This window comes from Epinephelus fuscoguttatus, linkage group LG23, assembly GCF_011397635.1.
Source record: "Epinephelus fuscoguttatus linkage group LG23, E.fuscoguttatus.final_Chr_v1".
Lineage (NCBI taxonomy): Eukaryota > Metazoa > Chordata > Actinopteri > Perciformes > Serranidae > Epinephelus > Epinephelus fuscoguttatus.
In genome coordinates this window covers 203,416-229,818 of record NC_064774.1, presented here as the reverse complement: position 1 = coordinate 229,818, position 26,403 = coordinate 203,416, and the positions used below count along the sequence as shown (strand labels likewise).

General features: G+C 43.4%; 1 protein-coding gene across 1 annotated transcript; it reads left to right on the top strand.

Moving 5' to 3' along the window:
- Positions 1–391: 391 nt before the first annotated feature.
- LOC125884153 (FHF complex subunit HOOK interacting protein 1A-like) lies at positions 392–26,252 on the top strand. Its single transcript, XM_049568967.1, has 17 exons — positions 392–817; positions 5,797–5,860; positions 6,440–6,680; positions 7,937–8,126; positions 8,205–8,426; positions 10,378–10,540; positions 11,658–11,769; positions 16,877–16,978; positions 18,028–18,171; positions 19,120–19,287; positions 19,380–19,459; positions 20,035–20,213; positions 20,291–20,402; positions 21,382–22,727; positions 23,267–23,445; positions 23,533–23,653; positions 24,170–26,252. The coding sequence occupies exons 3-17, from the start codon at positions 6,576–6,578 to the stop codon at positions 24,400–24,402; spliced, it is 3,456 nt and encodes a 1,151-aa protein (XP_049424924.1). The 5' UTR covers positions 392–817; positions 5,797–5,860; positions 6,440–6,575; the 3' UTR covers positions 24,403–26,252.
- The last annotated feature ends 151 nt before the right edge of the window (positions 26,253–26,403 follow it).

Below are 26,403 nucleotides of genomic sequence, written 5' to 3'. Positions count from 1 at the left end.
GGCCCCTTTATCAGCTTTATTGTATTTTTATTCAATTGAAATTCAGAATTGTAAAAATATATTTTTTCACAGTTTTGTTAATAGAAAATTGAGGTGCACATATGAATCAGTCATACATTGTCAAATTAAGTAATAATATAAATAATAAATAAATAGTGATAATATAAAAATATTAATTATAACATTCACATGAAAACCATGATATAAAAAGAAACAAAATATAAATATACATAAATTAACATGACAATGACAATTAAGCAAAAGACAGATGGTAATAGTGATACAAAAAAATCTGCGTAACAGTTTATATTAGAATTAAATGATTGACGAAGGATCTATTTGCAGCTTCTTTTTGTTTCTATTTAATTCTATTAGATTATAATATGTGGCTTTTTATTTACATTTTCTTTTGAACTGAACTGGAGTTCCCTTTTGAGGTTTACACAGTAACCTGAATATATGCAGGTATTAGGTATTATATGTGTGTAACATGTATGTTGTGACGGTGAAGTCTCCAGGGAGTCAATGTTAAAACACTCACACAAGAGGGTCTGTTTATAGCAGTAAAATGTCTGGGGGCGTGGTTTCCCGTCTCTGTGGGCGGGGCCAGAGGGTTACCTAGCGGCCGGCAGCAGAGTGATTGACAGCTGAGCGGCTTAAAGCCTCAGGGACGGAGCAGCGGTCAGGAACGACACAAACCAGCCGCTTTATAACAACTGAACCCGGGATTTATAAACGATCTCTGGACTCTGACGGAGTTTAAATCTACTTTGCTTTTGTTTTGTGGAACAAGTTGGAGAAACTGACCTTCCTCCAGGTAAGACCCGTCTGTTAACCTGCACAGTAAACAATGTATCGCGTTTAATATAATGGTATATTATTTATTTATGCGGTGGAGTCATTGTCTGGTGTTTTAGAGATTAGTTTGGTCGCTGAGAGTTAAGTAGAAAATCAGAATTAAAGAGAACAAATTGCAGTGTAACTTAAACATGATAAAGAGAAAAAAATAAATCAGGTTAAAGGTGGATTTATTAAAACCAATAAAATAAGAAATTAAATGAAGGACAGCAAAAACAATTTACATAATGTGAATTCAGCAGAGCACATTAGACACACGTGATAAACTTTAAGACTGAATTAGAAACATACACACAATAGAACAAAGTAGAATACCAGTGAATAAACACCTGTCTGATAATATCTGTTGTGCTGCTGTGATGTGATGTGTCCTCTTCTACTCGGTTTTATTGACTTTTCAGGTGTGTGTGTGTGTGTGTGTGTGTGTTTTGCTGAGTAACGCTGGGACACCAGCGAGGTGTGTGTGATGTTATTAGTATTAAGAAGGTGCAGCATGCCTGTGCTCACACACTCACAGCTCGGTGACCCTCAGTGAACCTGCACACACTCTCTGAGGTGGTGCGTTCAGGGTCGGCTGTTGTTCGCAATGTGAATTTGATCCTCTCTTGCACCAGAAGTGTTCCTATTAACAGTGGCCAAATGTAACTTAGTACATTTACTCAAGGTATTTGGACTTGACCTTTCATGTTATGAACCTTAAACATTGTACTTTTTAGAAGATGAAGATGTACTTTATTACTCCCTGAGTGGAAATACAATTTTTTTCTCTTGTCATATACACACAGGCCTGAAACACACCCACATGCAACACATTCCCACTCTGACCTCGTCACACACGACGTCCAAGGTACCCTGGGTGTGTTGGTTGTTGACGTTCTGGGTCACCATGTCAACTTCAGCTTGTTACATGCATTGTCTGTTTTCAAAATACACTTCTGTTTTCACAGGAAATTTAACATTTACATACAGTCTCTTTCAAAATAAAAGTACTACGTCGGTACGACACCATGAATTGACGTTATTTTTCCTTCAACAACAAAAAGACGAGGTTAGGTTGAGGAAAAAACAACAAGGTTTGGCTTTAGAATCTAATGGGACACAAACACCGCTCTCTCAGGTGAAAGTCCCGCCTGCCCCCGTCAGACTTTCATCACCTTAACTTTGGTTCTTGTCCCGCCACGTTTCCCCCTGACGCCGCCAGATGCTGTTAAACTACAACAGCAACCATGCCGTCGTTAAAGGACGCCTTTTTTCGTTGGTTTCTGACGCCGCAAGTCACTGCCCAAGCATCGGATTTCGACAACTTTGGAGATATGTACATGCATTAAATGGAGCAGGTGGGGACTTGAGCCGGTGACCCTTCGGTTCCCAAACTAAGTCCCCATGGAGGACTGGTTCAGGCTGCAGTGTAACCACTCGGGGCATGTTCACACTGAATGTACGGCCACTAAAAGTGTTTGTTTTTGACAGGCTCAGATTGTTATTATGAGTGTCTGACAGCATTATGGAAATGATCCCTACAGAGATAGACCTGTCTGTTAAAGAGTAAGATCATTTTTGTTTAACTAGAAACAGCCCTGACATCACCATCACCAATTTAAATAAATAGTAATTATAGTGTGTATAGAGGCAGCATATTTTCACATCTAACTGGATGAATTAAGGGTTAGTTTCAACCACTCCAGAGTTGGTGATTGTTGGGACAGTGGAAAGACCAAGACATATTTTTATGAGTTTTATTTTGTTTCATACTTTATATGAAGTTTGTTTTACCATGATAAAATTACTGTTTATTAAGATTTTGGGGCTGTTTTTGGCGACAATGGCATAACATGGCAATATCAATCATTTACTGGCGGCTGATCTCATCTTCTGCTTGGAGGGGAAGGAGGTCACCGTTTTACCAGTTTGCATTTACATTTACAGCTGCCATTCTTCTTCTTTGAGTTAGCCGCTAATTGCTAACAGCTACTGTTTAAATCTCATGCGGTGGGTCACGTGGATGCGTCACACCCCTCCTGCCTATGATCCCAAACTGCAGACTGTGCTGTTTATACAGACATCGTTTTGGCGCTGTTATGACCTCCAGTGGTGGATTAAAGACAAGACCGGGTCCAGTTTATAAACTACTGAATTTGCCCTTTAACACTTTTTTAATATGGTTGACAATAAAGTAACTTTAACTATAAGAGATCAGAAAATAATGCTGTAAATTGAACTTAATGATTAACTGAAAAATTAATTAAAAAAGGTTTCAAATGCACTGACAAATTCACTTTTGGTAAGAAAACATGCACCTTTTTAGAAACTGTAAACATAGAGTTTTCGGTGAGAAACAAACAGCTGTGGTGGCTCACAGTGACGACCTTGAATGCAACAGCTGCTGTCGATGAAGGAGATTAACACGTGTGTGTGAGAACATGTTTATATTTGTTCTCTAGAGATAAATTCTGTGAGAATGCAGCAGCTCCTCGAGTGGCAGAATACACAGACTGTCCTGTGAGTGAAAGGTCGCAGGTTTGATCATGTGATCAGACTGCTGACGTGAACAAAGACATGTTTCATTATCGTAATTAATTTAAAGCTCAATCAGCTTAGTGCATGAAAACGTGAAGTGAATTTAAAAAAAAAAAGCAGGTCAGAAAATCTGAATCTGAACACCTCGGGTCACTGTGTGTGTGTGTGTGTGTGTGTGTGTGTGTGTGTGTGTGTGTGTGTGTGTTTAATCCTTAGTTTGTGTGTGTGTGATGGCATGTGACTGTCTGAGTTTAAAGGACACACACACTCACACAGTGGTGGTTTGGGATTAAACATCACCGTCTCATCTCAGATTACTTCTCTTTTCTCTCTTTCACACACATGTTTGTCTTTCTACCGGGGGAAACTGACATTATGACATGAGACACTGAATTTGATGGATTCACTGTTAATTAGACAACAAATGAGACCAGAATTAGCTAGCACAGCCCGAGGACCGTTTCCATTTCCACCAAGCAGTTCAGTGAGGTGCACTTTTTTTCTCTTTCCACTGTGAAAAGTTGTGGATGGTACCAATGGAACCGTTCCGTACCGTCCCCATGTTTGGTCCCCCCTCTGTTGGGGTACCTAGCACACAGATGTGCTACTAAAAGGTGGAGCTGTGAACACTGCTGTCTGATTGGTCAGTAGAGGACGGTCACTCTGCTCAGGGCTGAGTTGTGTCTGGTTTTGAGGCTCATGTAACCACTGTTCATACTGTGGAGAGTTTTATTAGTAAACTGTAACTATAGCCCTTTTAAACAGGAATTGTGCAAATTTGCAGGAAAGCCCAATCAGTCTTCTTTCAGCATTGGCAGTATAAAAACAAAATCGGGGAGTGCAGCAAAATGCCGCCTACCTACTTTTGTTTATACAGAATGTGCCTTTTTCGGGGCAATGGGGGTCGTGAGCAAGTAACAAAACGTGTAGCTCAGCGTGTGACGTAAACAGTGACTTGGAAGGGAAGCTGCAGCTGGTCAGTCCTTCGGTGATTCTCTCATAAGTCGGTTCCTCCTTCACCGTCCCCGTCATCTGACGGTTAATGGCCTCTTCGTTTGCAAGGGCAAGGAGGGTGCGCAATTCCTTGTCTCCCCAGTTGCTCATCTTTACAGTGTCTGTCAGGTTTGTGTTTCCCTCTTGCTACTAGCTGCTCGCTAATTCCTGCTATCAGCTGTTTCCTGTTTATCCACCACCAGTGGCTCGCACGTGCGGCGTCATCAACAGCTCCTCCAACAATTCATCAACAGCCCCTCCCGTGGCAGAAGGCTGCCTCGGTCGTTTTAAACCAAAAGGGTCCCGCCAATATGACTACCCTATGAGGCGGAATAATTGGGCACCTCCGATCAACTCGCCAATCTGGCTCTGTGTGTCTGAACATTCGCAGCTTGACGGCAAAACGGCCCAACATTCGGCAAAAATCTGGCAGTGTAAAAGGAGCTTATAAAATGAAAGGATGTGTTGCTGCCTCTCACAGCAGCTGTAGACTGAGAAAAAATCACTTCATTCACTGGGCCGACTGCCGGCAACTTTGAAGGTGGAACGTTAACTTGTAATGTTACTCAATGCATGAGTTGATGACGTGAATCCATCAGCACACCTTAAATTTCACTGTGACAACTTTGACCATCACTTTAGTTTTTATATGACAGACACTTTTAGTAATGAGTGGATCTGCAAGTGTTTATATATGGTAATTTCAACCAGGTTATGCGAACTGCATGTATTCTAATCCTCACTCTGAGAAAAAAAAAGCATCATGGAGTGTTGTTCCTGTGGGCTACAGCAACACTAAACCCCTGAGCTTGCCTGAGAAGGACTAAATGCACAAAGCTGCTATTCTTAAATATCCCATGGAGAGAGACTCTCACTGCAGCCTGTTCTATTTTGTTCTGAAAATGTCGGCGTGCAGCCTCGTTCTGTGGACGATAAACCAGGTACTGATGAGGAAATACAGTGAGTGCTGGACAGAGCAGTGAGTGGCAACAACCCCGCCCACATTTAAGAGTACTGTCTGTGGTGGAAACATTAGGGTCTGGGTACCATGTCTGAAGGGTCACTGTTGGTTCCAAAGGTACCATACTGAAAGTGTTTGGTGGAAACAGGGCTAAACAGTCTTTTGAAGAATCTGTCCCAAAGTGAAGCACGGCCAAATTGTCCTCAATTTCCAAAAATGTCCTCACTCCCAAGGTCCAACACTCAAAGTCCTCTACAGATGCACACATGCACACACGCCTACCCTGTAATGACAACTGGATGCTCCAAACAGGAAATTGGACCAAAATCCAACTGTTTGCCCTGCACACACTCACACACACACACACACACACAGATTAAGAGCCCAGATGGTGAAGGATGGATTTGTAAACTGTGTGCGTGTGTGTCGGACAACCTTTCACTCATATATTTTTCTCTCTGTCTCAGGACAGCAGACAGCAGGCTCATTGGTCCATGTCGTCCCTCCAGCAGCAGCAGCAGCAGCACAGAGGTAGGTCCACTCGAACACTGCAATGGTGGTTTCTTGGAGAGCACCATGGGAATTCGTGGAATGTCCCGGGAACGCCCTGGGTGGGACTCGGGACGCATTCCCATTTTTCCTGTTTGATTGTTGCCGCTGATGACCCTCACTTCCTGTTCTGGGCCTTGTTAGTTTTAGGACAGAGAGAGAAACACAAAGATGTGAGGACAGAGGAAGAGACAGTATGTCTCTCTGATGTTCGTATTATCAGAATATAGCGTGATGATCAGCTGGTCATTGATTGGTTATGTATTGATCCCAAGTATATCTCTGTATCTCTGTTCACTGACATCCTGCTGGGGATTAATAGTGTGTCAGACGTCATCAATTCACAGGATGCAGTGTTTTAAATTTAAACACTTTCATGTAGAGGTCCACTTTTCCTGCCACTTTGCAGAAGAAAAACGCATCAGTGACAAACCCAACTGATGTGATACAATCATAGTGTGAGGTGAAATGATGTTATTTGGGGGATCTGTTTATTTTTAATGCATTAGTGTGTTGGGAATAATAAAAAATATCCACTCTCTCCACCTCCACCTCTCACAGGCCAGCAGCTGCCTGCCAAGCCCAGGGAAAGAGCCTGATCCTGGGCCAAGAGAGCCAGCTAATGCCCGCCCCTGGTCCAGCCACCATCCCACACACTAAGCTGGAACATGCTATAGTCACCTGACTGCCAGGCAAAATGATGGCCTCGGTGGTTGTCGGGGGCAACCGGAAGAAGTCTCTGACGCTGAGAGGGGTGGACCCCGAGACGTGCATGATTGTGTTTAAGAACCACTGGGCCCAGGTGATCACCTCAGCTACTAATCAGTCAACTGATTAATCAATCGATTGTCAGGCTGTTGTTTTGTCTCCTCTGTCTCAGTCTGTCCTGTTTTTCTCATAATGGCTGGTAGACAAAGTGTGTGATTGTGTGTGTGTGTGTGTTACTGACCCAGACTCTGGCCCTTAAACACAGGATCCATTTAGAGACAAATCTCTCTCTACGTCTGCCAAGAAAACCCACACACACTCTACGTCTGTGTGTGTACAAATGTATTGTGTGTGTGTGTGTGTGTGTAGTCCTTGTCTGAAGCAGCTGAGGTCAAAGGTTAACACAAGTCCAGACAGTGAATTACATTCTTCTCTGTCTCCCTCTTTTCATTCGTCCTCCTCTGTTCATCCCTCCCACAGCGATGTGTTGTCTACTGTATCTGTACGTCTGTTATAATGATGAATTATTCTGTGCTGTTTATCCCCCTGAGATCCTAATTTTTGTTTGGAATACATTTTGAATTTCTCCTCGCTATTTGGGATCAGTAGGAGTATAAAAAACAAATCACTGTCAATGATAATAAAGTCCCAGTGTCTTCAAACGAGTCCTTCCTAATTAATGGCATCTTAACTTGTTGCTGTTCCTAAAATTGCTCACAATTGTTTCCATATCAAGCTACAGACATAATTAATCTTAAATAAGCAAGTTTCAACCATTAAATGTGATCAAGTTTTGGACCTTGTCCACTTTGTGAGATCGGCTGCAGACTGACTTGGCAGAGATGGCTGCCATCTTTTTTACATGGATTGATATATTGTTCTCTTATGACCACTAGATGGCACAAGAAGTGTCCACGAACAAGGACAACAGGTCTGAGTTAAGTAAGATGGGGCAAGGTTACGAAAGTTGCTGTGTTGCTTTGGTGGTTTGTGCCCTTGCATAGCTTGACAAGCTGTTGTGGTCCGTCATACTTCCGTTGCCAAAATGTGCGCACCTTGTCTACGTCATCATTGTTTACAAACTGTAAAAGGATCTATACTGCGAAAACACGGTACATTGCTTATTGAATTACAAGATGAAAGGAAGTTATTTGCAAAGGATGTTCCCATTACACTTCATTACATTTACTTTTGATAGATCCACAAACTTTCCTTTCTCTATCCATACAACTTTTTTTTTTGCAAAATTTGCACTCTAGCGTTAGCGCTCTTTTTTGTGTGTGGATAAAAGCAGGTAGATAAAAAACTCACTTAATGTTGAGGATGTCTCTAACGTCTCTTTCTCTGCAGGTAGTAAAGATCCTGGAGAAACATGAGCCAGGTCGTAGCAGCACCGGTGCGTTGAGCTTCCTCTCGGGCCATGCTAGCAGCAGCTCCGGAGTGTTACGCCTCGGCCCCATCCCGGCTGACGAGGCCAGCGCTGTCCAGAACTATGTGGAACACATGCTCTTCCTGCTGATGGAGGAAGAGGCTGGGCAAGGTAAGTAAAACAAACAAAAAAAGGTTTCATCATGCCTCTGCTTTGTCTTCTATCCGGACTCACGCCTGTTGCATACAGGAGGAGCGATGGGTCCCATCCTGGAGTTTGTGGTTCTGGAGGGTGTGATGGAGAGGCTGTTTCTGTGGAGCCTGAGGAGACAGTTTACTGAGGACATGAAGCTGGAGCAGCTCAGGATGTACCAGATGCTTCTATCTCAGGCCAGGCAGCCTCTGCTGCACCATAAACCAGTTCTACGGCCGCTCATGATGCTGCTGGCCTCCTGCGCTGGAGCTGGAACTGGTGAGTTGGTGCACAAAGGATATTTGGGGGGAAGACGCGCTTTCTTGATGAGTGTTAGATGAGAAGATTGATACCACACCCAAAACCTGTTCATTAAATATGATGTCGGAGCAAGCAGCTGGTTAGCATAGCTTAGCACAAAGACTGGAAACAGTGGTAAACGGTTAGCCTGAGTAATGCATTATATTTCATTCATTTAATCTGTGCTAACACCAATGTATAGAAATTTTACATGGAGTCAGTTGCCAGACTTTTTCTCAGTCGGGAGCACTGACTTCCTGGAGTCTTGACGTTACCATGAGCTTACCAAACAACCAATGCAGACTTCAGAAACATGTAAAAATTTGTCTTGCTGTTGTTCAGAGCAGTCATAGTCTTAAAGTCTCATAAATAAAAGAACTCTACAGGACAATAAAGGACCTGTTAATGCGAACACCTTGCGGCAACTTCCAGGGCTAAAAAAATGAAAGCCAACATGGAAGTCCCAAAAACTGCAGTTCCTCTAAAGGCCACTTGAGGCTGGCTCCAAGAGCGAGTCATAGACTTCCATAACGAAAATGCTCAACTTTACAGCAGAAATAAACATGTTTACAGCCTGGTACATACATTTTTTTTTATCTTATAGCTATTTTCAACATACATGACAACTGTACGCAAATTTTTGAATTCTAGGACGGTCAAGGAATGACCCGCATTACGCACCTTATAACTGTCTAGCACTTGTTGACTTTGTTGGTTTGGTTGATCAGGTTTAGACAACAGAAGTGAGACTAGTCAGGGTTAGGGTAAGAATGTCAGGGTAAACCAATCAGAGGCAGAGAAAGGCAAAGAAGCGCAGAGTAAGGCATTCATTTTCTATCCTCAGATTTGTGAATTCTCCAACTGTATGGGGGGGTACATTTATATATAACTTACCCATTTATATTTTATTAGGCTTAAAGTTATGCATAGTAAAGGGTTGGGCCACTGGAGTGACAGACTATCTGCTAGACGTCAGCATTCCCTGTGAGTCAGATGTCAGATCCACCCCTCACTCCTCAACAGCTCCAACCTTTCATACAAATATGGTCGTCAAAACGGGAGTCCACAACCCAGTGGGTGCCGGATTTTAGGGTTTTTGCAGTATAGACCCTGTTACAGTTTGTAAACAATGACGACGTAGACAAGGTGCGCATGCATTTTGGCAACGGAAGTATGGCGGACCACAACAGCTTGTCAAGTTTGGTGATGAACTTTCCACATCCACATATGACGTGCAAGGTACCCTGGGTGCTTGTTGATGTTCTGGTTAGGTTTAGGAAAAAGAACAGGGTTTGGCTTTAGAATCTTACGGGACACAAACACCAGGGTGAAAGTCGGTGTTTGTTGGACCCATCCGCTACCCCTCTTACCACCCTAGTTGGACTTTCACCACTTTAACTTTCATCCTTGTGGCGCTGTTATTCCCCCTGACGCCAACATGCACTTTTAAACTATAACAGCAAGCGGCCATATATCATGCAGACATTAAAGGACAGCATTTTCCTTGGTTTCTGATGACCAGGCTCACAATTCTCAATTTTATGCCACCCACTGAATCTCAACCAGGAGAAGTTTTAGCTGGTTGTAATCTGCAGTCCTCACCATTAGATGCCACTAACTCTTACACACTGCTTCAGCGTTTTGACAGTATTCCTCATCACTTCCTGGAGACAGCTTGTTGCCACACTTAAATCTTTTCATTCTTGACCACACTCAAAGAAATGATTGTTGTGGATTTCCTTGTCATTTGCTTAAAGTACCTAATCAGTTTACAGACACTGCGGGAGTCCAGGGGTTGGTTTACCTGTCTAATGACATCTAATAGGTTTTAAGTGTTTAATTAGGAAGTGGCTTCAAATGCTGCATGTGTAGCTGGTAAGATGTTTAAACAGTTACCTGAGTGGTTAATCACCTGCATCTCCCCCTGCAGACTGCGGCGGTGTGGTGGAGGCGGAGCTGGTCCTCCTGTTGAACCAGCTGTGTGTCGCTCTGGTCAAAGATCCCTCAGTGCTGGAACTGTTCTTCCACACCAGTGAGGACCAGGGAGCCGCCAACTTCCTGCTGTTCTCCCTGCTCATACCATACACACACAGGTAGGTATACACAGCAACAAACATTTATGGTACACACACATTTAGGGTAGCATCTCACACACACCATCATCACGGCAGCACAGGAGATCTAAACAGTGAGGACACCCAATATTAGAGTGTCACCAACTCAGTATCTGACCAAATGTCTCCCCTTCTGTTCCTGAGATATGATGCTGTATGAGGGCCAGAAAAGTGTTTTATGCAGAACATGATGATGTCACAGTGAATATGACCTTTGACCTTTTGGATATGAAATGTCATCACTTCATTATTTTATCCTGTTAGACATTAGTGTGAAGTTTTGTCATAATTAGAAAATTAATTCCTAAATTATGATGAAATACATGTTTTGTGAGGTCACAGTGACCTTGACCTTTGACCTTGGAACACAAATTACTAATTAGTTCATTCTTGAGTCCAATTCGACGTTTGTGCCAAATATGAGGTTATTCCCTAAAGGCCTACTTGAGATATCACATTTACAAGAATGAGACGGACGCAGGGTCACAATGACCTTGACCTTTGTCAGCCAAAGTCTAATCCGGTCATCCTTGACTCAAAGATGACGTTTGTGCCAACTTAAAAAAAAAAAAAATCCCTCAAAGACTTTTTGTCATATGGTGTTCACGAGAATGTAACAGACCTAGACCCAGACCTTGACCATCAAATTCTAATCAGTACATCACTGACCCAAAGCAGATGATTGTGCCAGATTTAAAGAAATTCCTTTAAGGTGTTTTTGAGATATAATTCCATCACAATAATGAGACAGCTGGGTAAGAGTGACCTTGAGCTTTTACCACCAAGTTTTACAGTACATTAAACTTTAAGTGGATGTCTGTGCCAAGTTTAAAGAAATTCCCTTTAAGTGTTTTTGCGACGTAATTCTGTCACAATAATGAGACAGATGAGGTCACAGTGACCTTGACCTTTGACCACCGAAATCTAATCAGTTTATTGTTCCAAGTGGACATTTGTGCGAAATTTGACGAAATTCTCTCAAGGCGCTCTTGAGATATTGCGTTGACAAGAATGGGACAGACGTACGGACAACCTGAAAACGTAACTGTCATTGTGGAGGCAACAACACAACCTTTATAATCTGTGTCTCCCTCAGACAGGGTTCGGTTGGTCAGCAGGCCAGAGACGCTCTGCTGCTCATCATGTCGCTGTCGGCCTCCGATGCTCGAGTCGCCCAGCACATCGCAGAGAACACGTACTTCTGTCCTGTAAGTGCACAAACACACACAGACACACACACATGAACTGAATGACAGCATGCCAAACAACATCACACCAAGGACAGATAGTTTCCATCCTTCATCACTAAACCTTGATGGTTCATTCCAAGACAACTGAGGAGACGTCGCCTCCGCTCATCATCTGTTGGTTTCACGGTCACGGTCTTACGTCTGCCGGAGTGTCGGCTCATCTGGGAAATGTCAAGGATTTGTTCAGGATCAGCTTCTCTCAGTAGATTTGGATCATGGAGACAAACTCATTGGATAGCTGTTGCATGACGAGACGTTGATATGGTGCTAATGATGTAAACCTGAAATAAACAGGATGAGGTTTTGTAGATTGTGAGCTATTATTTTTGCCACGTTAAAACATCTTAGTGCTGTTAAGAGACTTTAAATACCTGTGACTTATACAACACAGATTAGCTGAACCAACCGTACATCTGTGGAGAATTTAAAGGTGTATTTCCCAAGCAGAGCTGCGGGTTTATCCCACACAGACCCCCGTTGGCCGAGCTAAACTAGGTTAATCTCCACATACCTTACAAATGCAGGCAAAGAAATGTTGTGTGTTTTCTGAGTGTATGCAAGCTGGGGAAAAAGTTCACTTCTTAAAAAGTGCATGTAATGTTGGGGGTTAACAGAATAAAAGGCCCGTACAGTAAGAACCCTCTTTGATACAGTTATTTATTTTTTATGAATGAGGCGGCTGTTTAAATGCGTGGAGTTTGGTGCAGCCTCCATTCATCCGTCTCCCCACAGCATTGTAATCTCATTATCACAAGTTATGCAATAAACTAATGAGCTCATACTGCGTCCGCAGGGAGTGTTGGAGTCACTGTGTGTGTGTGTGTGTGTGTGGGTGTGTGTGTGTGTAACAGCAAGAGAGAGAAGAGAGCTGGTTATACTGTGCAGTGGCAGTGGATTTAAAAACAAAGTGAGGAGGAGGAGGAGAGGAAGCAGCTTGGAATTGTTCAGAGGCAGAAGAAAAAGACCAAAGCAACAAATGAATACAACACCTGTCCTGTTTGATTCGGTTCAATCAAACTCAAGTTCGTTCGCCCTCTAAGTGTGGTTAGTTTGAGCAGGTGTGAACACAGCAAAACAACCAGACTGAGACCTTCTTGAAGAGGTGGTCTCAGTCCAGATCCAAAGGAACTCTGGTGCTGTTGGTTTGTGGTGAGAAGGTGTTCCGACCTGGATGTGAAGCAACTGCAGTCACATGACACATTGTTTGGGTTAAACATGAGCATGTTACAGTCCTGGAGGATTATTAATGTGCACCTCCTCCTGTACTGCCTTAATATGCACATTCAGCACATCCAATGCATCAAAACATTGTTTTCTAGTTGGAGCCGCGCCTCGTTTTCAAACTGTATGCTTTGACTAAAATGAACAATGACAGCAATATAGTCCACGATGAGCAGCGCTAACATCAACCTGCGTAGTTGTCCCTCCATTGTGACATTAGAAAGTGTCACATTTATCTTGCAAGTGTACTCTTCTTCAACGTTTGCTGGACTTCCTGGATTTTTCCCACATGGAAATTCTGACCAATCAAGAGCAGCTTTCTCACACAAGGCATTTGATCTGGTCCTCTTGTAAATGCTGCCGTGAGAACACGAACCAACTCTAGGCAATTATACAACTTTGGAACAACACGAGTCCCTGCCATGTTTACATGAAAACGATCCACTGAAAACAGAATCATTTCTCATTTTCGTTTTGAAAAAAGTTCCACGTTTAGACGACAACGTTTTGATAACAATCGCGTGCACACGGATGCGCAAAAATGACCAAAAACGTTGCAGTATACATGCCAGGCCAGTAGTTGGCGGTGTGACGCTTACGCTTCCTTCTACAGAGCGGTGATGTATAAACAAACAAAATGGCAACCGCACGAATGTTTGTCTGGACGGACGACGAGGTGGAGTTGCTACAGTAAATCTACACTATGACGAGCAGCACAAGCAGAGCTTGGGAGTCGGCCATTGTTGTTGTGATGGTCGACTTTGTCGCACATGCCTAGTGACTGGAACCGTAATGCGCATGTGCGAAAAGTCTCAGTTTTCAGAGGAACTGCATATCGCAAGTTTACATGACAACGGAGACGGTGCCGTTTCCAAAAAATTGCACTCTGGAACCCGTTCTCAAAACATTGCGGTTTCAGGCACCCAAATGCCGCTGTCGTGTAAACGATCGGCCGAATTGCAACTAAAGTTTACCATTTTTATCGTTGTCGTATAAACGGGACCTCAGACCAAAGCAAGACAACTAGGTCTGAGAGAAGGAACCACTAAAGATCTGGACCTTGTTTTCAGGGAAGTGCACGTAATGAAGATAAAACAAAACACTAGAGCACCTTTGGAAAAAAAAGCCTTAAAGTCAAGAAAATACTCAACACTACAACAGATAAGGAAAAATAATATAAAAGTATGAATCAAATAATAAAACCTAGAGGCAGGCACCAGTTACTCTAAGTCTGGATGCCTCTAGCTTGAGTGGTAGACGACACCTGTCGTATAAATAAAGGCAAAAGTGCACAAAAGTAATATCAAAAAGAAAGAAAAAACAAGACTGTACTCTGTCACATCGGTGCTTTCAACAAAAAAAACTAGCTAGGGATGTCAGCAGTTCACCGATAACTGATTAACCAATTTTTGACCAGTTACGCATGTTGGCCTATAGATTAGTTTTGCTGTTCTTCAGTTTAATGCATTACACACCAACTGGTAGGACTGGTTAACATTTCAAACAGCTAGCTAGCATCTCCGTATTAACTCGCCGGCTGTTACTGAATATAGTAACTTCAACCACTGCTCATTTTGGAAGGATCGTCACAAGAAAGCACGCTTTGTTTAAATGATCAGACAACTGAGATTTAAGATTTCAGTGCTAACGACTGCTTCTCTGTAATTGTTGCCCATATGACAATAAATAATTTAAAACTAACTTGAAACTTGAACATAATGATAATAATTGTTTTAAAAAACAAAACATTATTTTTTTTAACCTCTCTATCTCCGCCAGGACGCCGACGTCCTCGCTCCACACTACGTTGGTATTGCCAGATTCAGGAAGCTCTCGACTTTGAAAAAATAATATTGTTTTTCTTTTATTTCTTATGGATTTCGCACCAGAGCAGCCTAAACACACAAAGTCCAGAATCGTGATGAGTGGTGACAAGTCTTGTCATGCCATTTTTCGACGGGAAAAGTTACAGGATTACTCGCGATCTTATGCGGAGCTGTTAGCAGGCACGTGGCTGGTTTATAAAAAGTGAGATCTCACTCCTACCACTATTTTTGGCTGAGATATACTGTCTAGAAAGTGGGATCATAACTTTCACGTTTCATATGGCTTTATTTGGTGATATTTTATAGTGTTTCTGTGTCATAAACAACATCAGCTATCATAATCACACCTGATTTCAATCAGGTACAATGTTTGAAGCAGGCTGAGTGTTGTTTGATCACGGATAGTACTGTTTTGAAGCAGAGTGCGCGACTGTAGAATGGTCATACTTTGAGCAGTCTTCTTCAAATTGGACACAAACGTTCATTGATAGTGTGCCTACAGCCCCACAGTGTCATTTACCTGCTCAGATGAAGCCACAGACAGTTATTCATCCTGAAACACATTTTTTATTGACTTCAGAGGCCCATTACTCTGTCTCTGTATCACCTAGAGTGTTTCTGACACTTTCACAAGAAACTTCAGAGAGTTTTCTTTCTGGCAAGACCTCATGCATGCATGTAGTCAGAACGATTCAGAGGCTACAGTCATTTTAATTTTGGTGTCATTTTAGGTGTTTTCACTACAAAATGGGGGTGGAGTGCAAGAGCACAGAGCTTTTATTTTGAAGTGCTGTTTCCTCCTGTAGAGTGAGTGACTAACAGACAGCTACTTGACAGACACAGCAAACTAGCTCAACCATCTGGCCAGATGCAAGTATGACGCTGAATGTATTCAACTGTGTGGACCTGGAACTGATGACTGAGGAGAAGTCTGGACCCCGTGGCTGGACCAGTCGGTGTGTGTGAGAAAGACAGGAAGGGAGCAAAGACACGAAAGCGCGTGCCACCTGTGTGTGTGTGTGTGTGTGTGTGTGTCAGCTTTAAGCCCATGTAACCACACTCTGACCTCAATCTTTATGCAGAGAGCAGATTAGTAAATCAGGGTGAGATTGGCTCATACACAGAGAGGGATTAGCAAGTCTGCACGTGATTGGACGGTTGCCTGGTTGTTAGCAAGACTCAAGACTGCAGATGTTGTTGATGCTGTTGTTGTTTATGTTGGTTTCTCCTCCTTCTTCCCTCTTTTATTAAAGGAGCAGTTCTGCATTATGGGAACATACACCTTAGTTGCTTTCTTACAGAGAGCAGATGGACACCACTCTAGTGTCTGTACAGTATGAGAATTTGCGAATCCTAGGATGGTGAAGGAAGGGCCTGCCTTACTCTGCGTCTGATTGGCTTACCCTGACATCCTTAAACTAACCCTAACCAATCTCAGTCCTCTTGCCTAAACCTAACCAATCCAAACAACAAAGGCAACGAGTACAAGCCACTCATAGGGAGAGCAGGGTGGGTCGTTCCTTCGTCGTCCCCAACTTTGTGCACAGAACATATAAGGCTACAGCCTGTTAGCTTAGCTTAGCATAAAGACTGGAAATAGAGGGAAACAGCTAGCCTGGCTCAGTCCAAAGGTCACCACTACCAGCAGCTCTAAAGCCCATTCATTAACATGTTATAGCTTAATTTTTTCATTGACTGTTTCCAGTCTTTATGCTAAGCTAAGCTAACCATTTGACAGCTGTGACTTCATATTTGATGTACAGATATAAGAGTGGTATTGATCTCATCGTCTAACTCTCAAGTAAGCAAATAAATTCATTTCCTAAAGTGCTCAATGATTTTTTGCTTATTAATAAAGTGAAATTAATCAATAAAACGGATATTCTGTCCCTGTCTTCCTGCTTCATTCTCTGCTATTTATAAAATGAGCTGCACAAATCTGCACTGGAATTTAATTTCCACAAGAGCCCGTGTGTTCATGCGTGTGGTCACGTGGTCGTGTGTGTGTGTGTTTGCAGGTGCTGGCCACAGGTCTGTCTGGTTTATACTCGTCTCTTCCAGCCAGGCTGCAGGTTTACAGTGAGGACTGGCACTATCTGGACCGGGCTGACTGGCAGCAGGTAACCATGACTACCACACAGTCAGGCAGTGAGTGACATAATGAATGAATGGATGGATCCGTGACAGTGATGAATTCAGAATGACAGTGAGTGAAAAGACAGAACAAAGGAGGTTTGTGTGTGAACGGAAGACAAAGTTAATGAGTGAATGAATTAACAAATGAGTCAATTTTAAAAAGTAACAACAGTCTACATCCGGATGGTCCCAAAAAGAGAAAATATCCAGTGAGCCAAAATGCCTTGTTGATGCCAGAGGTCAGAGGAGAATGGCCAGACTGGTTCAAGATGATAGAAAGGCAACAGGAAGTCAAATAAGCACTGGTTCCAACCAAGGTGTGCAGAAGAGCATCTCTGAAGCAACAACACCTTGTCCAACCTTGAAGCAGATGGGCTACAGCAGCAGAAGACCACACCAGGTGCCACTCCTGTCAGCTAACAACAGGAAACTGAGGCTACAATTCACACGGGTTTTCTCACCAAAACTGGACAATAGAAGATTGGAAAAACCACATTCAGATGGAAGCATGGATCCATCCTGCCTTGTATCAACGCTTCAGGCTGCTGCTGCTGCTGGTGGTGTAATGGTGTGGGGGAGATTTTCTTAGTACCAACTGAGCATGGTTTAAACACCACAGCCTACCTGAGTATTGTTGCTGAGCGTGTCCATCCCTTTATGACCACAGTGTACCCATCTTCTGATGGCTACTTCCAGCAGGATAACGCACCATGTCACAAAGCTCACATCATCTCAAACATGACAATGAGTTCACTGTACTCCAATGGCCTCCACAGTCACCAGATCTCAGTCCAATAGAGCACCTTTGGGATGTGCTGGAACGGGAGATTCTCATCATGGATGTTCAGCCGACAAATCTGCAGCAACTGTGTGATGTCATCATGTCAATATGGACCAACATCTCTGATACATTGGTTACCTTAAGCGATTTATGAACAAGTGCATGAAAAAATAAAAGCATACGTGAAAGACTGCCTGCATTACTGACGAAATGGTTGATGATGTCACTCTGACCTTGTGTTCGGGTCAACAGGTTCCTGCTCTTGTCCACTTCCTGCACTCACTGGACTTCTGCAGTGCCGTCACCAAGGTCGCTCACCCCTCCATCCGCTCTCAGCTGCTGGGTTACATCTACAACGGCTTCCTGGTGCCTGTCCTGGCTCCTGCTCTGCACAAGGTAGCATCTGTGTTTCCTGTTGTTGCTGATGCTGAATGGATCTTGAGTAGGCTTTGTGGTGCTGACATATTACTGTTGAAAAGTTTGTAATCTCCTGCCACCAAAGCTTGACCGGTTCCAGTCAGATGTCTGAGAGGAATATTCCTTGTGTTTGAATGGTCTCTGATGCTTTTAGGTTGCAGAGTCTTCTTCTTTAGTCTTTATAAGAATTTGTTTTGTGTTGCAAAACAAAACAATTTGTATTGTGTTTCATTGTACATTTTTATAAACCATGGATATGTTACAGTTGCACTTTATTTTGAAGTGGTTACGTTGAAACTTTACGCTTGCTTACGTCATCAGTTTGGTGGCACAAACGGCTCACTAAAACACATCGACCTTCCGTAATACAAACACCGCTGGAGATGCAGCAACAGTTTGCTGAAACACACCTAAGTTGGGTGGCACAAACACAGCTAGAAATGCAGTGACAGCTCATTAAAAAACACCCACATTCAGAGGCACAAATGCAGCTGGAAATGCAGTGACAGCTTGCTAAAAACACTCATGTTCGGTGGCACAAATTTTGCTGGAAACACAGTGGTGGCTTGTTAAAAAACACCCATGTTTAGAGGCACAAACTGCCCTAGAAACACAGTGACGGCTCACTAAAAAACACCCACATTCAGTAGCATCAATGCCACTAGACATGCAGTGACAGCTCACCAAAAACAACCACGTTCGGTGGCACAAACCCCCCTGGAAACACAGTTATGGCTGACTAAAAAACACCCATATTCAGATGCATCAACCCCTCTGGAAATGCAGTAATGGCTGACTAAAAAACACCCATGTTTGGAGGCAAAAACCAATTCCGACATGCGTGTGTGTGATTCCAAAGCTTTGAACATCAGAGTATTTTCTTATTTGATTACATTCATGCTAACATAAACATTAATGTGTGTGTAGCTGACGGTTGAGGAGGTGATGACCACCACAGCGTACCTGGATCTGTTCCTGCGCTCCATCTCTGAGCCCGCCCTCCTCCAGAGCTTCCTGTCCTTCATCCTGCTGCACACACATGACAACGTGCACATCCTGGACACACTGGTCAGCAGGGTCAACACACCTTTCCAGGTAACACACACTCTTCTTCAGCCTGTTGTTCCATACTTTATTATTAATCTGTTGAAGATGACCTTTGATTTTTTTTTTTGCGTGTCCGTTAGCTGGGTACAGTGTCGCTGGCGCTGTTCAGGACTCTGATTGGTCTCTTCTGTGAAGACGTCATGCTGCAGCTGGTGTTCAGGTCAGTCACACATAGACTGTAGCTCCTGGAAAGTAAAGCAAACATTTTTATTTTAATTAGCTTGTTCGGGTCTGTTTTGTGAGCAAGTCTCTTAAACCAGAAGTCTCGTTCTGAATTCTCACAAGAGACGATATTTTCATTGTCATGGCTGAACATTTAGCTAATTTTTACAATGTGAGATACCGGAACAAGACACAAAGCAGACTGGAACAAGAGAAATGTACAGAGAAACATTTTATTTCTCTGAAGATATGCTTTCAGTAACGTTGCAAGACACTTATTATAATGATCCAAACCTGTCAGTGGCAAAAACATGCACTTAACTGGACGTAAATTGGCAGTGTGAACATGCCCTGAGTGGCTACATTTCAGCCAGTTTTACTGCTTCTATGCTGCCGACTGCAATATTGGACCAAATGACCCTTTGCTGTGTGTCATGCCTCTTTAATACATCATGAAAAGACTTTGGCAAAGGATACACCTATGCATCCTTGCTCATAAGTCCTCCTCAGCCAAGCCTCCTCTCTCCTCGAGATGCATTTTAGGAATCAAGACATCCTTTGGTGTGTCCTCAGGTATCTGATTCCCTGCAGCCACCTGAGCAGGAAGCAGCGCTCCTCCTTAAAGCAGACGGACTGTTACTCCTCCAGCGCTGCCTCCTTCCTGCTCCTCCTGCCATCCTGGTGCCCTGGAAACCTCCACAACGTTAACACACACTCACACTCGGAGCACATCCACTGGCCCAAAGGAGCAGGTCAGCACAAGTGAGCAACACAAAGTAAATATTCTCTCACGTGTATCGTGCTAACTTAAATTCTCTGTCTGTGTCAGATCTGTCAGTATCAGACAGTGTCGGTTACCGTCGGGGTTCAGACTTTCTGATGGATGTGAACTACCTCCACTACCTCTGGGACGCCCGCCAGGCCATCGCCACGTCCCACAGGTCAGCCACAACTTTCCTCTATGATGAAATCAGGGGGTAGACTCTGGACCAGCTTTTATACATCATGCACAGTATCTTAGATTCTGCTAATGGTGGTAATTAATATAAAGGAAAAATAGAAAAATGGATAGAAAAGATGGACTGAGAAAATGAATGGATAGCTGTGTCATTTAATCATAGTTTTGGCCATATTTTTGGATCAGACTAATCGGGAAACAAAGCACCAAACCTTTGTGCACCGATGGTTCAATGTTACAAAGCATTTTAGGGACATCTGCTGGGCAACTTGTGGTACTGCATTTTTAAGGGAGGCTCAAATACTGCACAATGAAAATACTATGAGCAATAAATGCTAATATTTTACAGTAGTATATTATATTATAGTATATTTATACTATATGTATTTTATTTTTAAGTGGGCTGGATTCATCCTCTGGAAAACAAAAATGTTAATTCCAAATTTTATGACGAAAAATGTTGATCTCATGCGAGAGGAACAGTCAGGGGATTGCCAGAGACAGTCTGGTTCATCCTGTGGGGGACATGAATATTTCTGCTAAATTTCATGGCAATTCTTAAATGAAAATTGTCAGTCCCATGGTAACACCAGAAGAGCAGTCAGGGGATCACCAAGTCAGTAGGGATCTTCCTCCGGGGAACATGAATGTTAGTACTCATTTTAATGGCAATCCATCCATAGTTGTAGAGATAATTGACAAAAAAGACAAATGTCAATTTCATGGTCATGTTAGAGGAAGAGCTTTATGACAGTGCTAAAGGAAAATTAAGAAGATCACCAAAGTCAGTGAGATTCATCCTCCGGGGAACTTGAATATCGGTACAGAATTTCATATCAATCCATGCAACAGTTGTTGAGATATTTTTTAGTCTGGACTGACAGACAATCCTTACATCCTATTAAGAGATAATTTAATATGTCCGACATCTTCAGTTCTGATGTGTTTTGTTTTCTCTCCAGGGCGTGTCGGCTTTGGTCGGCTCAGTATGACGGGATCGACCCACCGCCTCAAGAATACCGGTCGGACACACCAGGAGACGACATAGAAGATGAGGAGGAGATCATACGGCGAGTCAAGAGTGACTCCATCTGCTCTCTGGGCATCACTCCTCATCCCTCTGCCCTCTCCCCCACGCCCTCCTCCTCAGATACCGTCTCTACGAGCAACCAGACAGGACGAGCCAGCTCTGCGCTGGAGCTGGAGTGGGACGACATTTTTGCAGATGACGATCCCTCTTCGTCAGGGCTGATAAACACGGCACTTGCAAATGGCACCATGGAGGCTGACAGATGCACTTCTACTACACCCTTACCTCCTCAGCACATCCAGGAAATGCGACGCACTGCGACCAAACTGGTGCACGGCTCATACGTGGAGGAGTCCGAGTTTGAGGAGGATGTTCTGGTCTACAACCTTGTCGCCCAGAGAGAAACTAAGGCCGCCACTTTGGAGCGAATCATGGCAGCGAATCGGCGGGCACGTGGGAGCATTTTAAATGGCCAACAGGTGTCGGCCACAGCAACAACAACGACAATAACAACAATGTTAACAACAACAGGGAGGACGGTAATGGAGACGGTTAACAGTATAATGTCGACAAGGAGGAGGAGCGAGGATGGAGGGAAAGAGGAAAGAAGGAGGAGTGAGGATTATTTGAAGGAGGTGAGGAGGAGGAGTGAGGACTGTGGGAAAGAGATGGGGAGAAAGAAGGAGGTTTGGGAAGATGAGATAAAGAGGATGGACGTACAAGGAGGACGTCAGTTTTTCACCAACGGCTTTAATGCTAAGAATCACATCATCGACGAATGTGATGATACAGATGAAGATGGCAGGACGTTAAAACAAAACTGCAGCATGAGTGACTTCACAGCGACCGTCAATCACACACACCACAACACACAACATCCCACGCCATGTTTAGTGACTTTACCCAACGGCTACTCTGAATTTGAGCCACGTGACAATTTGGTGTCTGACGCCAAGCCTCCAAATCCGCCTGGCAACAAAGTTGCGAGTAGCGATGACTTCCTGTCCCGATACCACGAGCTCATGCTCTCGTTAGGGGTGGAGCCAGACTGTGACGACATCACACATGACATCAGCACATTCAGAAGGCGGGTCCGAGCGCTGAGGCAAAAACTGGAAGAGGAGGAGGAATTCGCTTTTGGATCCTCGTGGAACGATGGAGAGGAGGAAGAAGGAGAAGAGGAGGAGGTGATGGAAGAGGAAGAAGACGTAGAGGAAGGAGAGGAGAGGAAGAGCGGCAGTAAGAAAGGCAGCAGGAGAAATGGAGTTCCATTTACAGGTGTGTGTTTTCAGGCAGGCATATGACGTGAAAGTAAATTAAAAAAGCTTCACACATCCTCACTCCGACCTCGTCACATATCAATGTTTGGTCATGGACTTTCCACGTCCATTTACGACGTGCAAGGTACCCTGGGTGTGTTGGTTGTTGACGTTCTGGGACGCCATGTCAAGTTCTACCTGTTAGATGCATCATCTTCTTTTAAAATATACTTCCGTTTTCACTGTTAATTTAACATTTACATGCAGCCCCTTTCAAACTAAATGCACTACGTCAGTACAACACCGTGAATTGATGTTTTTTTTTCTTCAACAACAAACGCACATGGTTGCTTTTCAGTAAAACGAACAGGGTTTGGCTTTATAACCTTACAGGACACGAACACCACTCTGCCGGGTGAAAGTCTGTGTTTGTTGGACCCATCCACCACCCTGCCCTTCCTTAAATGCATTTCCATTGTGTTTCATTACACGCAACACTTCTTATTATCTCTCTTACACACATCACACACTAACCTGTAGTTTCCCATGATGCCACAGGTCCCTTCATCAGCGTCCTGTTGTCCCGGCTTGAAAACCTCCTGGAAAACACCATCGCTGTGAACCTGCTGGTGACAGGCATCCTTGCCCAGCTGGCATCGTACCCACAACCTCTCCTGAGATCCTTCCTGTTCAGCACAGACACACACAACCAGCCCAACGTTCGCACACTGTACCAGGTAACAAACACACACACATCATATATGTCTGACTCAATTGTTCCAGGCATCTAAATAATAATACTGTCCATACTTTTATTCCTGTAGGTGTTGGTGTCGGTGCATGCTCAGATCGAGCGCTACGTGGCGGGCAGACCAGACTATCCTGCCCTGGTCACTCAGGCCTGGAGGTTCTTGTTGGCTAAAGACCAAGACAGCAAGTTTAGAGGTGAATGAACACACACACTAACAAACACAGATGGTACAAACTGGTCCCACAGCTGGAGGTTATAGTGCATGAAGCTGCAGGGAAGAAAAGTGCACCAGTTTAATAGTGGCAGAGGTAGAAGTTACACCAGGAGACAGTTAGCAGTGACTCCAGGAGGTCAAGTCCGACACATCAGCCCCTGTAGAGCAGCACATTGTAGTTTTTACTCTTTGGTTTTTGTACTGATTAAACAAAGGAGATAAGCATGTTCATTAGTAAGCTTTATAGGTGCTGGTCAGTGGGTTTTCTTGCCTTTGGAGAAAGCCAGCTGTAGTGTTGTCACTCAATACTGGACCAAGCTCAAAAATTGTTATTTCCATTAGCCACTTAGCCACAGAAAGGTGGGAAAATAGGGTCCAGGTTAGGAAAATACCTCTGTTACCCTTCTGAGTCGACCTCTCTGACATTGTTTGACAAACTAGCGAGCGCTTTACATGAAGCTTACTGATGCCTTTACTTTCACATTCTGCATCTCAGAGTGCCTCCAGTCTCAGGGCGGCGACATCATCCTGGACCCGTCTCTTCCTAACGGCTCTGTGAGGAACGCTTTGGCTTTGCCTCCTCTCAGCTACCTGCCTCCCTGCCCTCCCATCCCCTCTCAAGCCAAGAGCCGAGTGTTCGCCATCGTCCTGTTCGCCGAGTTCCTGAAAGAGCTGGCTGCCATCGCCCAGGAGCACAGCATCGCACTGGACTGCTCCGCAGAGGAGTAATGGGAGTGTCGTTGAGTTTAACGGCCCGTCTAGCTGTGAATATCTGCCTGAGAAATTGCCATTGATGTGCCCGTGAGCAACTACGTAGCGAAGGAGCCCCCAGCAGGAGACTGAGGGCTTGGAGCAGTCCTGAAGACACAAGCACAAAACATGCAACTTAGATCATACTACACGTGTGAATAATTTATATGGATATTACAGTAATATATTTGTATGTACAGTTTGTTTGTATTCCTAGCAGCACTTGAATATTTTGAAGTTTTCCCTATTGTGAATATGGATATTTATATGTTGATGAAAATGATTTGAAAGAGATTATTTTGGAGATAAATCAAGCTTTCTATATATCTGTGGGATGAGTGCAAAAAGTTTTCTACACTGTTTACTGAAATCTTTGCAGTTATTTCTTCATTTGGAAAAAATGTTGGTTATTTAAGAGTTTTATTGTTATTTAAAAATACCTTACTGTGGCAATCCTACTCAGGAGGGGAAACTTGACGCATAAACTAGGATAAAAATAAAACTAACCTCACCTGAACACATTAAAGTGACTTTACATCAGTTTTGCTAACCATTTATCAACACGAAAAATAACTTTACTTTAGGCACGCTAGCTGGCCTGCGCGACAGTAAGCTGCTAGCTAGCTGCTTGGGCTAAAGGTTTGTACATTCAATTTAAAAGTCCAGCGTGCAGGATTGAAGAGCATGTGTCGGGCCGCACTTCCCCTTGCCATAAAATAACCCAGGTATGAGTCCTGAAACCTGGAAATGGATTAGCATTTTTGCACTCCATTTTAGCAACCCAGTACCAGCACCCTAATTTATAGCACTTGGTGGCGTCAGGGGGAAACGCAGTGGGACAAGAAAGAAAGTTAAGGCAGTGCAAGTCCAAGGTGGGAGGGGTGGTGGATGCGTTGATTACCTGGGAGGGCGGTGCTCGCGTCCTGCAAGATTATAAAGCCAAACCCTGTTGTTTTTCCTAAACCTAGCCACGCACATTAGTTGTTGGAGGGAAAAAATTAACATCAATTTGTGGTGTTGTACTGACGTAGTGCTTTTATTTTGAAAGAAACTGCATGCAAATGTTAAATTTCCTGTGAAAACAGAAGTGTATTTTGAAAGAAGACAATGTATGTAACAAGCAGAACTTGACACGGTGTCCCAGAGCATCAATAACCAACACACCCAGGGTACCTTGCGTGTCGTTAAACGTCAAAATGTGACGAGGTCAGAGTGAGAATGTGTTGGTTTTCCTGTCATGTCTTCATCTACAAACACAAACACACACACACGGACAAAGCCTTACTTAATCGACAGAGATTTTAGTGCAAGATGCAAAAATGAAATGATTTGTTTCTCTCATTTGCACTTTTGTCTATGTGCATTTTGTTGTTTTCAATGTAAAGTGTGTGATTTATGTAAAGAAATGTCTTTAATTTTTGTCCTTTTTCACCTGAGAAAAAAGTGAAATTATTTGCTGTCATGCTCCTTTGGTGTTCCCTTATGCTGCGTTCAGGTCAAGTAGGGGGGGAAAAGTACATGACTATGTGACTCCAAACGCATCTAAACTCAAGAAAACATCCAAATTACAGGAAATGCTTCTGCCTGTTTGATGTGAACGCAGCATACACCCTACCAGCCTCCCTTCAAAATAAAAGCTGTGTTACCATGAAGACATAATTGTATGGACAGCGATGCAGCTCTTGGCTCAACTTGCTGTGCGTTGATACTGCCACCTGCTGGTGAACCACTGCTCTTTTCTTTTTACTGTCTGGTCTCTGTTTTTGGAATAAATCATTGCCAAATGACGTGAAAATAATAAAACCAATTATCACAATCTTGTTTTTCAAAAAGCCCAAAAAGTATTTTGCAAGTTTTGTGTGTTTATTTCTGCCATTATTTGTATGACACAGTAATTTAAAGGGTCCCAAATGTACTTGGAAGGTATCAATGGTCCAAACGTGGCAGTTCAGCACTCCTGAAACCTGCTGATGACTTTCC

Excerpts from the sequence above, each read along its gene's own strand:
- LOC125884153 (XM_049568967.1), top strand. The coding sequence starts at position 6,576 with ATGATGGCCTCGGTGGTTGTCGGGGGCAACCGGAAGAAGTCTCTGACG. Across the intron at positions 20,214-20,290 it reads CCACTGGCCCAAAGGAGCAG|ATCTGTCAGTATCAGACAGT; the intron begins GTCAGCACAAGT and ends TGTCTGTGTCAG. Across the intron at positions 22,728-23,266 it reads AAATGGAGTTCCATTTACAG|GTCCCTTCATCAGCGTCCTG; the intron begins GTGTGTGTTTTC and ends ATGATGCCACAG.